The sequence below is a fragment of the Ipomoea nil genome, unplaced genomic scaffold (genome assembly GCF_001879475.1).
Source record: "Ipomoea nil cultivar Tokyo-kokei standard unplaced genomic scaffold, Asagao_1.1 scaffold3197, whole genome shotgun sequence".
Classification (NCBI taxonomy): Eukaryota; Viridiplantae; Streptophyta; class Magnoliopsida; order Solanales; family Convolvulaceae; genus Ipomoea; species Ipomoea nil.
Window position 1 is genome coordinate 471,885 of NW_017619625.1, and position 16,762 is coordinate 488,646.

At 34.2% G+C, this 16,762-nt stretch overlaps 1 protein-coding gene across 1 annotated transcript; it reads right to left on the reverse strand.

Annotated features, from left to right (window-relative positions):
* Nucleotides 1-464: 464 nt before the first annotated feature.
* LOC109168363 lies at nucleotides 465-1,208 on the reverse strand. Its single transcript, XM_019317375.1, has one exon. The coding sequence runs from the start codon at nucleotides 1,206-1,208 to the stop codon at nucleotides 465-467; it is 744 nt and encodes a 247-aa protein (XP_019172920.1).
* Nucleotides 1,209-16,762: the final 15,554 nt, after the last annotated feature.

A 16,762-nucleotide genomic window follows, 5' to 3' on the forward strand; every position in this document is an offset into this window, starting at 1 on the left:
TTTGGCCTATACTTGAAAGGGTCTATTTGATCATTTTTCTTATTTTTTTATTAATTTTTTTCTCCATCAACTTATTGTTGTGTGATTTACTCATAACATAATCAATTAAGTTGTAAAATTTGACTAAACCAACTTAGATATAATAATAATATTCTATTAAAAGAATTTTATACGAGTAGCAATGTGGCATTTTCCTGTTTAGTGAAATTGTTTTTTTTTAAGAGGAACTTAAATATTTATCAATAAATCATTACAGAACTCTTTATTTTTTTTTTTCTAAATTTTCGAAATAAAATTCCAAAATCATATCCAGGAATGTGATCTACAAAATGAAATTAATTGCATCGATTTACGGATTTACATTTTCTGCGCACCAAAATTTGCAGGGTGGAATTGTTTAATAACTGTACATAATAATCTAACTTTATTTTCAATTTTAGGCGGTACTGAGATTGGCTATGAGCCTACGAAGATTGAAGAACAATATCCAACTTCTCTTCCTGATGAAACTTAATTTGCTTAGCAATGAAATCCTCTATGGCTCTCTGGAACTCCTCATTGCTCAGATTTTCAACATCCAGTGCCGTGTCCGTCGGAGCGTTGCTTGGATCTGTTACTTTCCGGCATTTCTCCGTTACCGTTCGCTGCAGCTTTCCGCAACTCTCCTCTCCCGATTTCTCTACGTTTAACTCGTCAGATCGAGTCCGCTTCCGCGGAACTCTCTGTTCAAAACCGGTCGTTCGGGAATCTTCGAGATTTGGAGCGACGAGAGTGCTGGTATCGGAAATCGTTTGCTTGTCCTGGTAAACGATCTCCGGCGGTTCCGTAACCGAATCGGAGTTTGCAGAGGTGACTTTCATGGAATAGTCGTGAGTGTTTTGGATGAGCGAGTTGTAGATTTTAGTCTCCTCGGCGGCGTGGCAGGTAATAGGAGATTGGCCGGAGAGGCGACCGGACTTGAGGAGCAGAGTGAGGACGATGAAGTTGCCGAGAAGGAAAATGAAGAGCGGACTGATGAAAAACGAAAAGGCTAAACGCAAATAGTCGCAGGAGATTTGAATGAGAAGAGGCAAGCGAGTGGAGGTCCAGGAGAGCCAAAGCAGGCCGAAACAGAGCTCGATCAGCCGAAAAAGCATGGTGAAGCTTTTGAAATGGTCAAATTTCATGATCGATTTCTCAGAGTTGTTGAAATTCATAGCGTCCTCCATGTAAATGTACTGCGTGAAGCTAGCTAGAAATGTGAAATCAGAGAGAGAGAGAGAGAGAGAGAGAAGATGGGACTTACACTTACTAAGAAGCGTAGAGGAGAAAAAGCTAGCTAGCTAGAAAGCAGCAATGTGTTGTCCGTGACCATTCACTGCTTTTGCTTTTGCTTTGACCACAAAAGTTTTGTAGAATAGAAGAGCTTCATTTCCATGAAAACTTCCTCGCTTTATATAGAGGGGGAGTCCAAAGTACAATGTGTTGCGGCTTGCGCCCACCAACTCTTTTTCTAATCCTAAATTTTTTACAATTATGCGCCCCTATTACCCCATCACTTGTCACTGCAAATGCTAACCTCAATAATTCTATTTGGTTGAAACCCAACCCTAAGGCCCCTCACACCCCGACTTGACAGAGCATTTGCGATGATGTAAATCATGGTGACTCAACTGAATATGAACCACAGGGGCTAGACCGGTGCTTACTGCGTACAAGGAGCCCCCTCACTTTGAGAGGTTGCTCGCTGGTGAGACTCGATCCCTGGTCATTCTTCCAAAGTTTCACCTCTATGACCAATTGAACTACCATGCGAGCAAAACTTCACAAATGAGTGCTTTAGAATTTGAACTATTAACCATTTTATATACTCAATTTTAATTTTTTCTTATTTTTTCTGAGCCCCATCATCCACCTCATTATTTACTATCTACTCAATTTTAAAAATTATTTTTTTCACTAATTCTAATTTTTTCTTATTTTTTATGAACCCACCATTTTACTTTACTATATTTTAATTCTTTTATTTATTATCATTCTAAAAATTATAATTACATATATTATTTTTATTATATTTAAATTAAACATGTCAAACTTTTAATTAATTTATAATTATAAAATTTCAATTTAAATAATATGGTATATATTATATTTATATTGCATAATTTTTTACAAATTTAACAACAAAATTGAATTTAAAATTAACAAAATTTATGAAAAAGAAGAAGAAGAAGAAGAAGAAGAAGAGGATGGTCGTTGCATAGCAACAACCAAAAATTAAAAAAAAAAAAAAACAAAAAACAAAAAACAAAGATAGTAACAATTTCAGTGTGACCGCCAACTTGCAAGTTGCAACCACTCTAGGGCAATAATGTGCTCAAACGCAAAAAAAAAAAAAAAAAAAAAAAAAAAAAAAAAAAAAAATCTCCCAAAATTTTCTTCTCCCATTAACCAAAAACTCATCTCAATTTTTTTCTGTCTGTAAAAATCATAAAAAAATGAAATTAAGTGGAATGCTCAAGCACCTACAGGAAATATAGGGTAGGCCCCGTGTCAACACAATTACTCACAAATTTCACAAAACATAAAAACTTAACAATTGCAATAATTCAAGAACACAAAATGTACCTCTCTTCTTCTTCTTCTTCTTCTTCTTCTTCTTCTTCTTCTTCTTCTTCTTCTTTTTTTTTTTTTTTTTTTTTTTTGGAATTAAAAAATGTACTTTTATTACTTTGCATGGGGTATTCCGTATTCATACACCTACTCTGCTCATAAATGTTGCTAATTATTACACAAGAATTTATTGAAATAACTGTTCATCATTTAAGTCTTTATTATTGAGAGGAAAACGCCATTTTCTAACCTGTTCGATTACCTCAAGCCTACCGTCGTCAAGTCGGCCGAGCATGCCCAGTCAATGCAAAACTAGTATGACTTCTCCGACCAACTAACAATGCCCAGTCTCTCAACCCATCAACTAACACTCATTATAATGAAAAATATTATACATGTGACATGATAATTGAAATATTATACTCCGTATTAAACTTGGATTGATGAAATGCCAGCACAGCTGAGGTGCTTGCAAGTTGCAACCTTGGAGTAGTTCATCGCGCTAAGCTAGTTAGGGGTAGTTGGTTTTCCGGGTGATAATGGCAAAAAATTACTATGAGGGTGCTTGGTAAATAGTTATTAGTTGATTGGGTTAGTGGCTTTGACTAATTGATAGCATTAGATGATTGGTAAATTAATTTTTAACTGATAGTTAATTACATATAAAATGATTTTTTCACAAAACTACGTGAACATCTTTTTAAATTTTAATATTTTGAAATAATAAATTATTATAAAAAATTAATTAATCAAACACAAGTTAAACAGCTAATAATAGTTAAATAAACAAAAATTGACTAATAAGCTAATTATATTATCAAACACCATTACCAGGACTATGTGGTCTAATGGTATCCGGGTTGGACTTCCATTTGGAAGATTATGAGTTCAAGCCTCGGCGGAGGCGTTATTGGTTCTTTGTATTTCAGTAGATTGAGAAAGTATATGAACAGATACTACAATGTAATAGAGCCAGTAACTTTCAAAAAAAAAAGAAATAAAAAATATTATCAAACACCATTGCATATGACAGTAAACTTTCGATCTCTACCTAAATACCTAATATAAACGTACTATTATTAAAACTTACAGTGGAGTGTGTGTGTGTGTCGCAGCTGCTGCATGGGACCCCTACCCATGACCCATCCAACCTAAGAATCTGCAGGGGATGCAGGAAGATCAGAAGCTTTGATAGATGGGTTATACTGTGGGATATATGACCCTAAATAGTAGTCAAAAGTGTCTTTGAAGACCATTGCCCTGTAGTCTAAGGACACACTCCTCCCCAGCTTTCAAAAACACTTCAGATCAGAATTCCCATAGTTTTATTTTAATTTGCAGGTAGATATGCACGCTCCAAACTTTCATTTCACGATTCGACGGACCAGTGAAAACATTTAATTATGATTTGTACCATACATTATTGAAGCTAAGTCATGACTGATCGTTGGGAGATTCAGACCCTGCAGCTACGTACTATACGCTCACTCACACAATCTACTCTTCTCATCTGTACTAATTAATATAGGTGCGTGCTAGCTAGTGTTTTGAGTTTATTTGATTCGATCATTTATCCATAAGATTCAAATTACACTAGGTACTAAATAGTTTCAAACTTTATGAACGAAATAACAAACCGTAAGTATTGAGATCGAAATCTCCATCTTTAGTATGTGTTTATTAGGGCATCCATAATGCTAAAGGATGTTTTCCTAATACACATGTTAGCTTGTAAAAATCAGCCTAGGCGCACCTAGATCGAAGCGATTTCAGTCTTAGACGACTTTCAGTTGGCTGGTCGATTAGACGTCGAGTTGGTCCCCAGCTAAGATGAGTTAGTGTCAAACTCGGTCGAATGGTATTTTTTGTCTGCTCGGTTACTCTTCTTTTATATTCTTCCAGTTATGTACTCAACTAATCATCTAACATATGTAATTACTAATTTTTAGAATTATAATAGCCTAACAATTCACCTAGTAGGAAAAGTGAAGACGATATACTTGAATTACTCTATCGCCTAGGAAACGCCTAGGCACTAGGCGCCCCAGGACGCCCGAGTAGTGCCTTGCACCTTCTGCAACATCGGCTAGCACACAATTAATTAGGTCCCTTGTTTAGATTGCGGATAAATACAACAAACATGCATTATAAAAGGTGTAGGTCAGATATTTACTGCATTGAATATACCCTATTCTCAAATCTCAAGTGACTAAAAGAATTTATTGTTCTATTGCTCTTCTTATTCGTCTAATTAATCATCTTAGCTTGTATCGAATTCCATTAATTTCTGGGGATGCCCTAAGTGCTGTGGAAGTGATACAATGCATGTGGTAATGATGAATTGGATGGATAAAAGGCAACATCATATCCAAACCAATTGTTTGTCAACACATGAACAGCGAAAGATCGAGAACACAGATCGATAGATATATTCCAGTAAGGACTGGCTTTGAATAATATAAACCAAATAGATGAACATCATACGTGTAAAGAACAGCAAAGAATATTATTTGCAAAATAAAGGGCATTTGAAGAATTGGCTTAGTCATCATCTTTGATATAAAAACTATACCCACCAAAAATATCCATGATATTATTCTTTTTTTTCTTTTATCAAACATATTCTGTGGTTTTAGTGAGCTCCCCATAAAGTTGCGATACAGACAACCTCTTATACATGTCTTTCTCTTGGTTTACTTAGAAAGTATGACAAGCACTTTAAGAATATATGATAATGTTCCAACATTCATATACGGTTCTACAATTCTCGGGGAATTTATTGCATTGCCTTAAATGGAGTGGCAACATTACTCTTCCTATGCTTGCCCAACAAAGCTAAATTCCATCATCCTTGGACATCCGCACCCAAACCAACAGGATAGTGGATGGTAAATCATGACAACTCAAGGGTTCATTAAGTGAGAGGACTAGTCACTACGGTCTACAAAGAGCTCACTATATTAGATGAAACTCTCACATTGCAGTTGTCAAAGACTCGAACTTAATTATGTTCATACTTGACTTACAATTTACTATTCAGGAAGTAGTTGAATTGCCATTATTGACTAGACTCCCTATGCGTTTTGGCATGCATGCAGGTGCATGTGTGATTTAATTCCATGTTTAAAGAGCTATATGCACGCACACATATATACATACTCACGCACACGTGCCCGCACGCGCGCGCCCGCGCGCACACACACACACACACACATATATATATATATATATATATATATTGATGGAATAATATTTCATATTATTTATGAAGAAGGATGTAGTCAAATAAGAGAGAGTCAAGCTAGGACGATTGTGGCATTTATATTAGAGGAAGTTGCAACTGAAAAACGAAAAAAAAAAAGAAATGATCTTGTATAAAAAGGCTGAGGGATTAGACTAAGGATCTCAGGCTCATTTTCGGTCTTAAATAATTTTTCTTTTACGTACTTTTCTCCTTTGTCACTTAATGGTCATGACTACCTATGTACATATACTTTCAATATATATATTGGATTTCGATTTTGCTTAGTCTAAAAGGACTATGATTTTTACCGTTATGATTTTCAAGTTAAATATGTGTGTAACACTATATTATTTGCCTTTTATCTATGAAAAAAATCATGTTTCTCCATTATATATATATAGAGAGAGAGAGTCGCACTACATATTAGATTAGATGTTTGTGATTTGAAGCGTGGAACAAACTTTTACACCTTGCCACTTGTATATATGCTTATATATGTCTTTGTTAGAAAACAACTAGCATGATGCATCCCTTACTCTCTCTACTCACACGCGTAAGAACCTTATAATCAGTGGAATAAATGCGAGATTATCTATAAGAAGATTTGTGATTAATTTTTATAAAAAATGTAAATAAATTATGATGACTCAGTTGAACCACAGAGGCTACACCTTTACTTACTGAGCATAAGAAGCACTACGGTTGGTGAGACTCAATTCCTTGTCATTCTTTCTAAACTTCACTCCTATTGTAATACTTTGCGGAGGTGTTTGATTTAAGAAATTTTATTTTATTTTGGTTATATGTTTGATTTCATTAACATATTCATTAGTACATATTTCACTAGAAGTGCACAATGTTTGTTTGGTTGATCTTTTATGTCAATTTAAGTATTATACATTAATACCTTCAACCATTTAGGTTAGATTTTAAACTATTGTTCATTGACATACTTCAATCGATATTTTGCTATTTAGTGAACATTATACTTACAAAAAATTTCGTTTTAATGATTCATGAAACTTTATTCAATTTAATTATTGACATGTTATGCATTAAAAGATGTCTAATAAATTGCTTAAGGAAAAATATTTCATTACATTTCTTACTCACATGTTATAACACAATTACAATTATTAATAATAGGGGATTTCAACATTTTTGTCTCTCAATTGTACGTTTTCTAACTGTCAATGTAATTCTTAGTTTTCAATTTCAACCAATATGATCCTTGAATTGTTTAAAATTTTGCTAATTAAACCATTTCAAAGACCAAATTGACGAAATTTTAAAAATGTGAAAATTATCATTTTGTGGCAACAACAATTATAGGGACGTGACAACAATAGTTATTGTGTGGACCACGGTCCAAAAAGACATCATTGAATATTATGAGTTAAAATAATGTACATTATGTGTTAGAATAGTATACTTTATATGTTAAAATAATGTACTTTATGTGTGAGAATAATAAATTTTTTAGGGTAAGATAATGTATTTTATGAGTTAGAATAGTGTACTTTATGCTTTAGAATAATGTACATTATAAGCATAAAAAATTATGTTGCAGCGAATCACGTGAAACAAAAATACAAAAAATGGCGTCGTTTTTGGACAGTGGACCATAGTCCATGCAATAACTGATGTTGCCACATCGCTGTATAAGAATTGTGTTGGGTTAGTCCACAATCGTTATATCGTGCACCAGAGCGCACAATGTATTGTGCGTCCTGTCCAAAACAACGTCATTTTTTATGTTCATATTTTATGTGTATTAGTTAAGAATTTATGTGTATTCTGTTAAGAGTTAGGTTTATGTGTATTCTGTTAAGAGTTAGGTTTATGTGTTTCTGTTAAGAGTTTGTGTATTCTGTTAAGAGTTTGTGTATTATGTTAAGAGTTTATGTGTATTCTGTTAAGAGTTTATGTGTATTATGTTATGTGTATTATGTTATGTGTATTATGTGTATTACGTATTATGTTAGATTATGTGTATTCTGTTATGAGTTCATGTACATTCGAAACAAGGAATTTTTTTTTTTAAAAAGTTAACAGCAGAAATGAAAAACGGAATTTCAAAAAAAAAAAACATGACCAAAACCACATCGTTTTGGTCAGGATGTACACTGCATTGTGCGCCTTGATGCGCGATATAATTTGCCGTTAGTCCAAGTGATGTAGCATGTGAATTGGGCTTAATTAGACTCATATGTATCTAATCCACATTGTTATTTCAAGACATTCGGATTGGGATTAAAATCTGAAAGGTTTGGGCCTTATTACAAAATCTAAACTTTGAATTAAAACAATGCCTGGTTTGGGCCTTCATGGACTACTTTCCTGTGTGTTAGTACGTAATGTAATCAGCACAAGCCCAGCAATGTCGGCCCATTAATATTTTACTGGGTAAACAAAATTTGTGTGTTTCCTCTTAACATATTTGATGGGGTATGGACCCAATGGGTCAGGCCCAAGAAGAAAAGGGATCAAGCCTAGAGGAAGAGAGGCCCAAAAATAGATACGAGTTAAACTGAGGAGTCGGCTCGACTCAGAAGTCGGCGCGAGCGTGAGGTTGACACGAGTAGGAGGTCGGCCTAAAGTAGCCGGTTAGCATTTAAAGAGACCTATTGAATTACCCATTACCACCCAGATTAATTTCCTAACTATTACCCCTCAATTCCTAACCCCCCTAATTATCTACCCATAAAGACCTATTAAAACACCTATTTACTTACCTCATCATAACCTACCATTTGTTATCCCGTTTACTACCCATCAATACCCTACTAAATTTTCCAACATACACTTTTGGATGAGCTAGCTATAAAAAGGAGAAGAAGAGCACAAAGAAGGGGGACATCTCATCCACCCTCACATGGGGGGGACTCTTCCACATTCACTCTCTCAAGCACTCTTAGCTTCCTACACCACTCTCCCAAGAAGACTCCAACATCACTCCTCTCAACAAGAAGGCCTCATCATCCACACTCTTCCAACAAAGAAGATCAAGAAGAATATTCCCTCTCAATGTACAAAGTAGCTTCATCTCTACACAACACTACATATACAAAATAGCCATACAACTTGTACAAACAATCTTACAGAATAGTGGAATTAGGCTTGACACCGCCCAAAAAGGCCCGTGATTTTCACCTTTCGATTTCCACGTAAAAATCATTGAGTCATACTTCTTATTGTTGTATAATATTCAAAAGAGATAAAGAAAAAAGGAGGATCATCTTATTCATTGATACATTCTCTACAAGATTACAAAGTATATATAATCTATATTTGACAGCTATTACATAACATTCCATAAATACTAAGCTGTTACAAATCATGTTATTAATGCCAGAATAATGTCCATAATAAGATTTTACAACACTCCCCCTTGGACATTATTTTGATATGATCTTGCCTCGTAAAAACTTGCTAGGAAAACCCTGTGGGAAAAACCTAGACAAAAGGAATATAAAATATGTATATTCATGCCTCGTTAAAAACTTCACTAGGAAAACCACGTGGGAAAAACCTAGTTGAAGAAAAGAGTACATGATATTTGTAAAAACATATATTGCACTGATTGCCTCATTAAAACCTTAACTTAAGAAAACCCTGTGGGAAAAAACTTAATTAAGGAAAAAGAGTACAATCATAAGCTTTCAAGGCATAATTGGCATAATCTTCAGGATTTTTGGGGTTTGTCTATATAAGCAACTATTTTGCGACATTTCCCCATTGTCATTATTGTATCATACTCACGTCTCGTTAAAAACATCACTAGAAAACCCAGTGGGAAAAACTAGTTGAGGAAAAAGTGCATGATGTATGTGTATTCTTGTTTTATATTAGCTACCTCATTAAAAACCTTAGATTTAAAGAAAAACCCGTGGGAAAAAAACTTAACTAAGGAAAAGAGTACAACCGTTAGTCATCAAGACCCAATCTTCAGGATTGATTCATGTAAAATGATACTCCCCCTCAAGATAACAATCTTTATTGACCCTTTATGGGACAATGGGAGTAAATATAGTACAACCAGTTTTGGGACTTGACATTATGGGGATACAAAAATAATAGCCAGTACCCAAGTAGCTCATTGTGTATTGGTTTGTCTAAGTATCCAATCAAAATCATATATTGGCTAACTGGTGTATACAAATTTCTTCAAAGAAAAAACTCGATCTTCAAGTCGAGATAATATTTAGCTTTCCCAAGCTTTTGTTTCAAAATCTCCGTCTTTAGATATAGGCTGACATCATCAAACCCTTTATATATTTCATTGATGTTTTCCACCATCAATATTGACTTAGATAATAAATAAGTTCATTATCAACCCTTTATCGAGCACACAATGGTACATATTATTCCTTCAATGAGGATATTAACTCCATTCGCAACCCTTTAAAGAGTAAATATAATGACACTTAAATTCTCATTTCAGGAATTATAAATCCATCAGAGATTTCTCAAAATAAATATTAACTATTTCAGGTCCTATAAAGACCTTAATATTTTAATTTGCGATTTTCACTTTTTCTCATTTTGAGAACTTAAAATCCTTCGGGGACTTTTGAATTTAATATTAGTTGCATATCTAATTTATTATTCTGCCAATGATGTAGCGGAACTTAATGCCATTTATCGTGGGAAGATATGTTTGATTAAAATCAATCAAGGGTATCTGCGTGAACCCATAAGACTACAAACTCGCTTTATATCATATCACCTCATTATTCTTATTTCTCTTTCGTGCACACACCTGCTTGTAACCTTCGGGGTTAACTCTCAACGGTGTATTGTTATAAAGATAATTATTAATGATTAGCGAGTCGAGCTATGCCTTAATTGTTCCTTTATACGTTAAATAGTCATGGCACTTCTGGTGCATAACTCTGGATCCAGATTATCATATAATAGAACAATTTGTACAGGCTATTGTGTTGTCGACAACTATAATACTTTCATAAATCTCTCCCATATTTATAATTGTTTATGGCAATACTTAAGTCAACCAGATTCTAAACATTTCCCATAACTTATTCAGATCACATCTGGTTGTCCCGCATCCCTAGTATTATGTTTGTTTGGTGCACCTAATAAATTGACTAGGGTTTTTCGTCATCTGGACGAACGTCTTCAAGACATAATTATTCAAGATATATCAAGAGTGACAATGTTTATTTACTAGATCTAGTATAATGATTCTTATCTCTTACACCGATAGATCTCCTACACTTCTGGCATCAAGGAGTATCGATAGATATATTTGGTCCAAATTGGGGATGGTATATGGACCTAGTCACTGTTTTATGATCAGTATGATCAATAGATGTATTTGGCAGATTATTTGCTAATATCACAAATATATCATCTTCTGAACTTTCAGTTCAGTCTAACTAGTACATGGATTAAATAATGCAGATATTTTTATTCTATGAAATTTCTTGGCATTCTATTATATTTGAACTCTTATCTCCCCCTAATGCCGAGAAACAATCTTCATTAATTAAGTATGCAGTCAGCGTACCTAAGGATATGTATATTAGTCTCCTATCATGTGTTCTTCAAGAGACTAAGGTTTCTTTGGTAGCCTTTTTAGAGGTACGCTGTAGTGGTGATATATTTAAATAGACTGCGCACTATAAATAATAACGCAGATAGGGAAATGTTTATTTTGAAAAACATGTACTAGGTATAACAGTCATAACAATCCTTGAGGGATTGATTTGTGATATGCCGTTAGTTAGATTTGAATAAAAAAATATTAGGAATTCCCCTTCACAATTTATTTGCTTCAAGCACTAACATAATCGGACTAACTTTATAGTATTATCTAATCGGACGGTGTTTGCACTCGTCCTAACGACCCTTCCAGGGTTTGACAAAATATTTGGGGATCATTTTTATCAAATAGTTATTGTCAAGGTTCGGTCCAAATGTTGACATAGGAAATTAGAGCTCGTAGTTCACCTTCGGGTAAATATATATTCAAAAATTAAGAGCTATAAATTTTATATCTCAATATTATATATGAGATAAATTTCTATATTCAGGACTATGTCCAAAATTTTCTATTGCAAAACTAGCACTATATACAAGTTTGACTTTGGACAAATAATTATTGACTTTTGAATTATATCAAGTCAATTTCACATTAGAGATATATAATTTGTCCGAATATTGTTATCATATAATTAGTGCTATGAATTCACCTTCCAGGCAAAACTATAGTCGATTATTCATGCTAGATATCACAAAATTTAGACTCATATAATCTAATTGACATCACAAGATCAAAGTGAGGTTTAGCAACAACAGGTGCAACCTAACAATGAAAAACCATATTGAGAATTCATGCTTTTGTCTCATTTATAAGTTGTGTGATAAATCACAATAGCCATGGCCTATAGCAAATAATTAATTGAAATAACAAATTCTCTTATATGAGCCTAATCAATAGGTTATATGCCAAATGTTGTCAATTAAAGAGAAGCATATTCAATATGTGATATAATTGTCCTTTATGTCTTGGACACCAAAAACTCAATTAAATCATGCACATCCATTTTAAATAAAGGGTATCATACACTCACAACAAAACCACCATAATCTTTCGTGAAATATCAAATATCCAGATTATACCTCAAAATTTACACAAATAAATTTAATACACAAGAGGTACACATTTGACTAAACGACAGCTATTAAAAAGCAGATAACATGACCTTCTAGGCACCCTAATTCCACATAGAAGTCATATCAATTATCTTAGTGTGATTATCTTATAGTTAAGAGTTATGAATTTTGCCTTCTTGGCAAAGCCATATCCAATATTCATACTATAACTTCACTTAAACATATGGTGTTAGATATATTATGTACAATATTTATATATATATAAATCTTTCGGCACGTTGACATCAAGAAAGCGCATCATCACAATATCATATGTTTCACTTATGCTTTCAAAATTTAAGCATCAGCATGGTGCAAAGGCATATGCCATATTTCCCACTTAAATAATGGTTATATAGCGACAAACTATCACGTAATGATGATCACTCTTCAAGTCCTAATCATGTAATTGAAAAAAAAATTAAGGGTAAAACAACCATTTACACATAATAAACATTTACCATATATACGCATGTATAAAATTTTTGTTGAGAATGCAAATGCTTTAGCCTTTCAGGGAGTGGCAGAGAACCAAGAATCCCACACGCAACACAAAAGCATGCACTTGACCACCAAATCATAAAGCCCAGAAAGTTTATGCATGAAATCAGCAAATTAAAGCTAATTAAAATTTGAATTTAAACGTGTGAGAAAACATAGTGGAGAAATTAGAATTCTTTTGTCTGATCCTATCTTTTGACTTTTCTATGGAAGCCAGGTGAGCAGACATTAAACCAAGAAATTCACTGCAGTTCTCCTGGGAAATATAATGTTTAATCACAAAGTACCAACTCATATTAGCATAAACATTAGCATCTCTTTCTATCAGTGAGGCAATTAATGAGATGCCAAAATTCCAGCAGGCATATTAAAAAAAAACCCACATCCAATTATGAAAATTGTAAGCTAACCGTACCTTGCCGGAGTAAGGATGGATCCCCGGCCACATCCCAAAAGATCAATATTCTCAGTGCAAAGCCGAGTAAAAGGCGACTGTAAAACGCCACCCTAGCTCCATTCGCAACCGCCGCATTCGAAGGCAGATCGCCGGCAGCAAAGCCGATCTGATATCGTCTAGGTCGCCGGCAGATTCTCAGGCGAAGAGTTCGAGGAATACGCTGACTGCGTCTCTTGCCTCTCGGCTACGCGATCGACCATCGGCGTCTAGCCTGGATCGCCGGCTGATTTCAATGCGGAGATGCCGATGATCTGGAGATCGGAGGAGCACCGCCGCAAGCCTGCTGTCGTTCCCGTCGCAGCCAGGTCCACCCGCTTCGACGCGACCAACCTGGTCACCGGACTGCGAAGTCCGTTCGCTGGTTCCGAGGCGGTTCGGTGAGAAACTCCCAAACGCTGCCTCACGCCGGAGCGGGCTGGAGTGGTGATTGGTGAAGCAGACCAGGTCGCCGGATCGCGATAATCCGGCTGCGAATGTGGAGCCGACTGGGAAGGCGGACAATCATCCTTTGAGCGTCGAACGAACACGCTGGAGATGGTCCGGAGTGGATTGCAATACTTGGACACTCTGATCGCCGGCGCCTTAGCCGATGGTCATCGATCGGAAGGCGGGAATGATTGTACTGCATATTTAACGTTGGAGTGGATGCCGGCTACCGACGATGTAGAATCCCGTGCGTACGATCTGAAAACCGATAGCAATCCGGAGGCTAGCATCACGGTGGAGGAAATCAAAACCGATCCATGGCTCCGCAAAGAGTACAACTAAATGCATTCAATCTCATCTCCTTCTCCTCCCGGCATCAACTTCTTCCGTCTATCCGTTACTCACAGCGGCATCGCCGACATCGAACGGATTCTATCGGCGGAATCTAAGGATCGATAAAATAATCTACAGTATAGGCTAGGGAGGATAGCTAGGGCGGAGGGATTGATTGCAAAACTCCATTAGATAGAGCAAAGTACTGATAACGTGTTGTATAATATTCAAAAGAGATAAAGAAAAAAGGAGGATCATCTTATTCATTGATACATTCTCTACAAGATTACAAAGTATATATAATCTATATTTGACAGCTATTACATAACATTCCATAAATACTAAGCTGTTACAAATCATGTTATTAATGCCAGAATAATGTCCATAATAAGATTTTACAACACTTATATATTTAACAGTTTTAATTGAAAAGTAAATCCACCAGCCAAGGTTGAAAAGTAAATCCACCAGCCAAGGTTGAAAAGTAAATCCACCAGCCAAGGTTGTGTTGGAACTCCCTGGGCCCAAAAATCCTAAAACCAACAATATTCTTTAAAAAATACATTGGACATAAAGATTGATTTCGAGATATCTTATATATAGTGTTAGTGTGTATGGTCTGTACCATTGGGCATTGGATTACAAAGTTGTTGACTTGTTCCAACAAGGTCTGTACTATTAGGTTATAAAGTTGTTGACTTGCCCCAACAATTTACTGTGGATGATGAGAGTATTTGTAAAAATAACAGTACAAATTGCAAATATTTGATTAATTTGATAATAATGTAATTTGGGTATTGCCTCAATGATTTTTACATGATTTTTGTAGATTTTTAGAATGACTTAGAAAAGAAAAATAAAAGGACAGAAAATGAAAATGAATTACTGTGAATATTAATTTTTTGTGGGATCCATTGATTGAAAAAAAAAAATAGAAAGAGTTGCAGCAGGTGTGCGTTGGGCGCATAAAAGCTTGCATTTAAAAAAAATTGTTTTTTTTTTTCTTTTGGTTTCTTTGTTTTTTTTTTTTTGTTTTTTTTTGTTTTTTGTTTTTTTGTTTTTTTTTTGTTTTTTTGTTTTTCAAAACTTCATCATGCTTGGCAACTAAAAAGATGTGAAAAAATCTTTAACTGATGGAGATGCTCTTATACAACATTTCTTTTTTGGGTTGACAAGAGAAATCTGGAGTTATTACTTGAGGGTATGTATTGAGTAAATCTCACTCATGTATAATAGTTCACAAAACATACATAAAAGGTATAAAACATATTTTTGTGTATTAAACAATAATCTATGCATATGTAATAATTCATCCCTCTAATTTTATCCATTTAGACTGTGGCATAAAACAGAAAAGGTAAAGACAATAATATAACAATTAATTAATAATACGTTTTTTTATTATAAAAAAAAAAAAAAAAAAAAAAAAAAAAAAAAAAAAAAAACTACATCACATAAAACTTCAAGCAACAACTTGGCCACTTGGGTATCATCAATGATCTAACTGCTGTGAAATGCAAATGGTTGGATGCTTCCATGTCCCAAGTATCTTTCCAACATTATGTTAAGTACACATTTTGTTATAATGTACATGTCGTAATTTTTTTTTTTTAAATTTGAATTTCAATAAAAAATAATATTTAAAGTAACTTTATTGATTTAGTATTACGGAAATTCCCATGTAATATATGAATGAGGTTGAGAATGTGCCATCAAGTTGCCATCTTCCTTCAATTTAATAATAACTACTTCTTTATTTCATATATTATGCTATTGATATATAAAATTAAAAGTACTTTAAAAGCATTTAAATAAATAATTGATTTGAACTAATTAGTCCATGATTGAGTTAGCCAAAAAAACATGATATAATAAGATTTCAAGTCTTCTTAAAGAAGGTAGACCGTCCTCTAGCAATTTCTCTTCTGCAAAATAGCTTTCCCTCTTTTACTCAATGGTCATGATGAATTCTATTTATGTATTACACATCATATAGTTGATTTTAACTTGTCTTAACACACAAATGTTCGTAATTTTTGCAGTTATGATTTTCATGTAAAATCTCTTTATCTTTATATTTAATTTCCTAACAATACCCAATATTTATATTTCGTATAATATTGGCGAAATGAAATTTCAACATTAATAATAAAATATACTCATATTTTTATAAATTACACAAACGTGACATAATAATGATCGTAATATTAATAAAAAATATTTACACAATATAAACCATGAAATAATATTTACTGTTGGTCGTCGACCGGGTTAGTCGAGTTTAGTCCGGCTCGATCTAAGATGTGGCATTGTGGTCATTGACAAATGTGTTTAAATGGTTAATGTTCATCTACTTACCGGGGCGGAGCACCTTGTGGTTGCAGGGGGCCTTGGCCCCCCTTCCCCCAAAAAATAATTTTGTTTTATTACTATTATAATGTTTTTTGCCTCCCTCAATTAATCCCATTCAAAAGCTTTCAGAGTCTAGAGTTTTAAAGTAGTTTCCAGGTAAATTTTCATTTCTTTATTCT

Bases quoted from the DNA above. Each gene is read 5' to 3' on its own strand.
- LOC109168363 (XM_019317375.1), bottom strand. From the start codon at position 1,208: ATGGAGGACGCTATGAATTTCAACAACTCTGAGAAATCGATCATGAAA.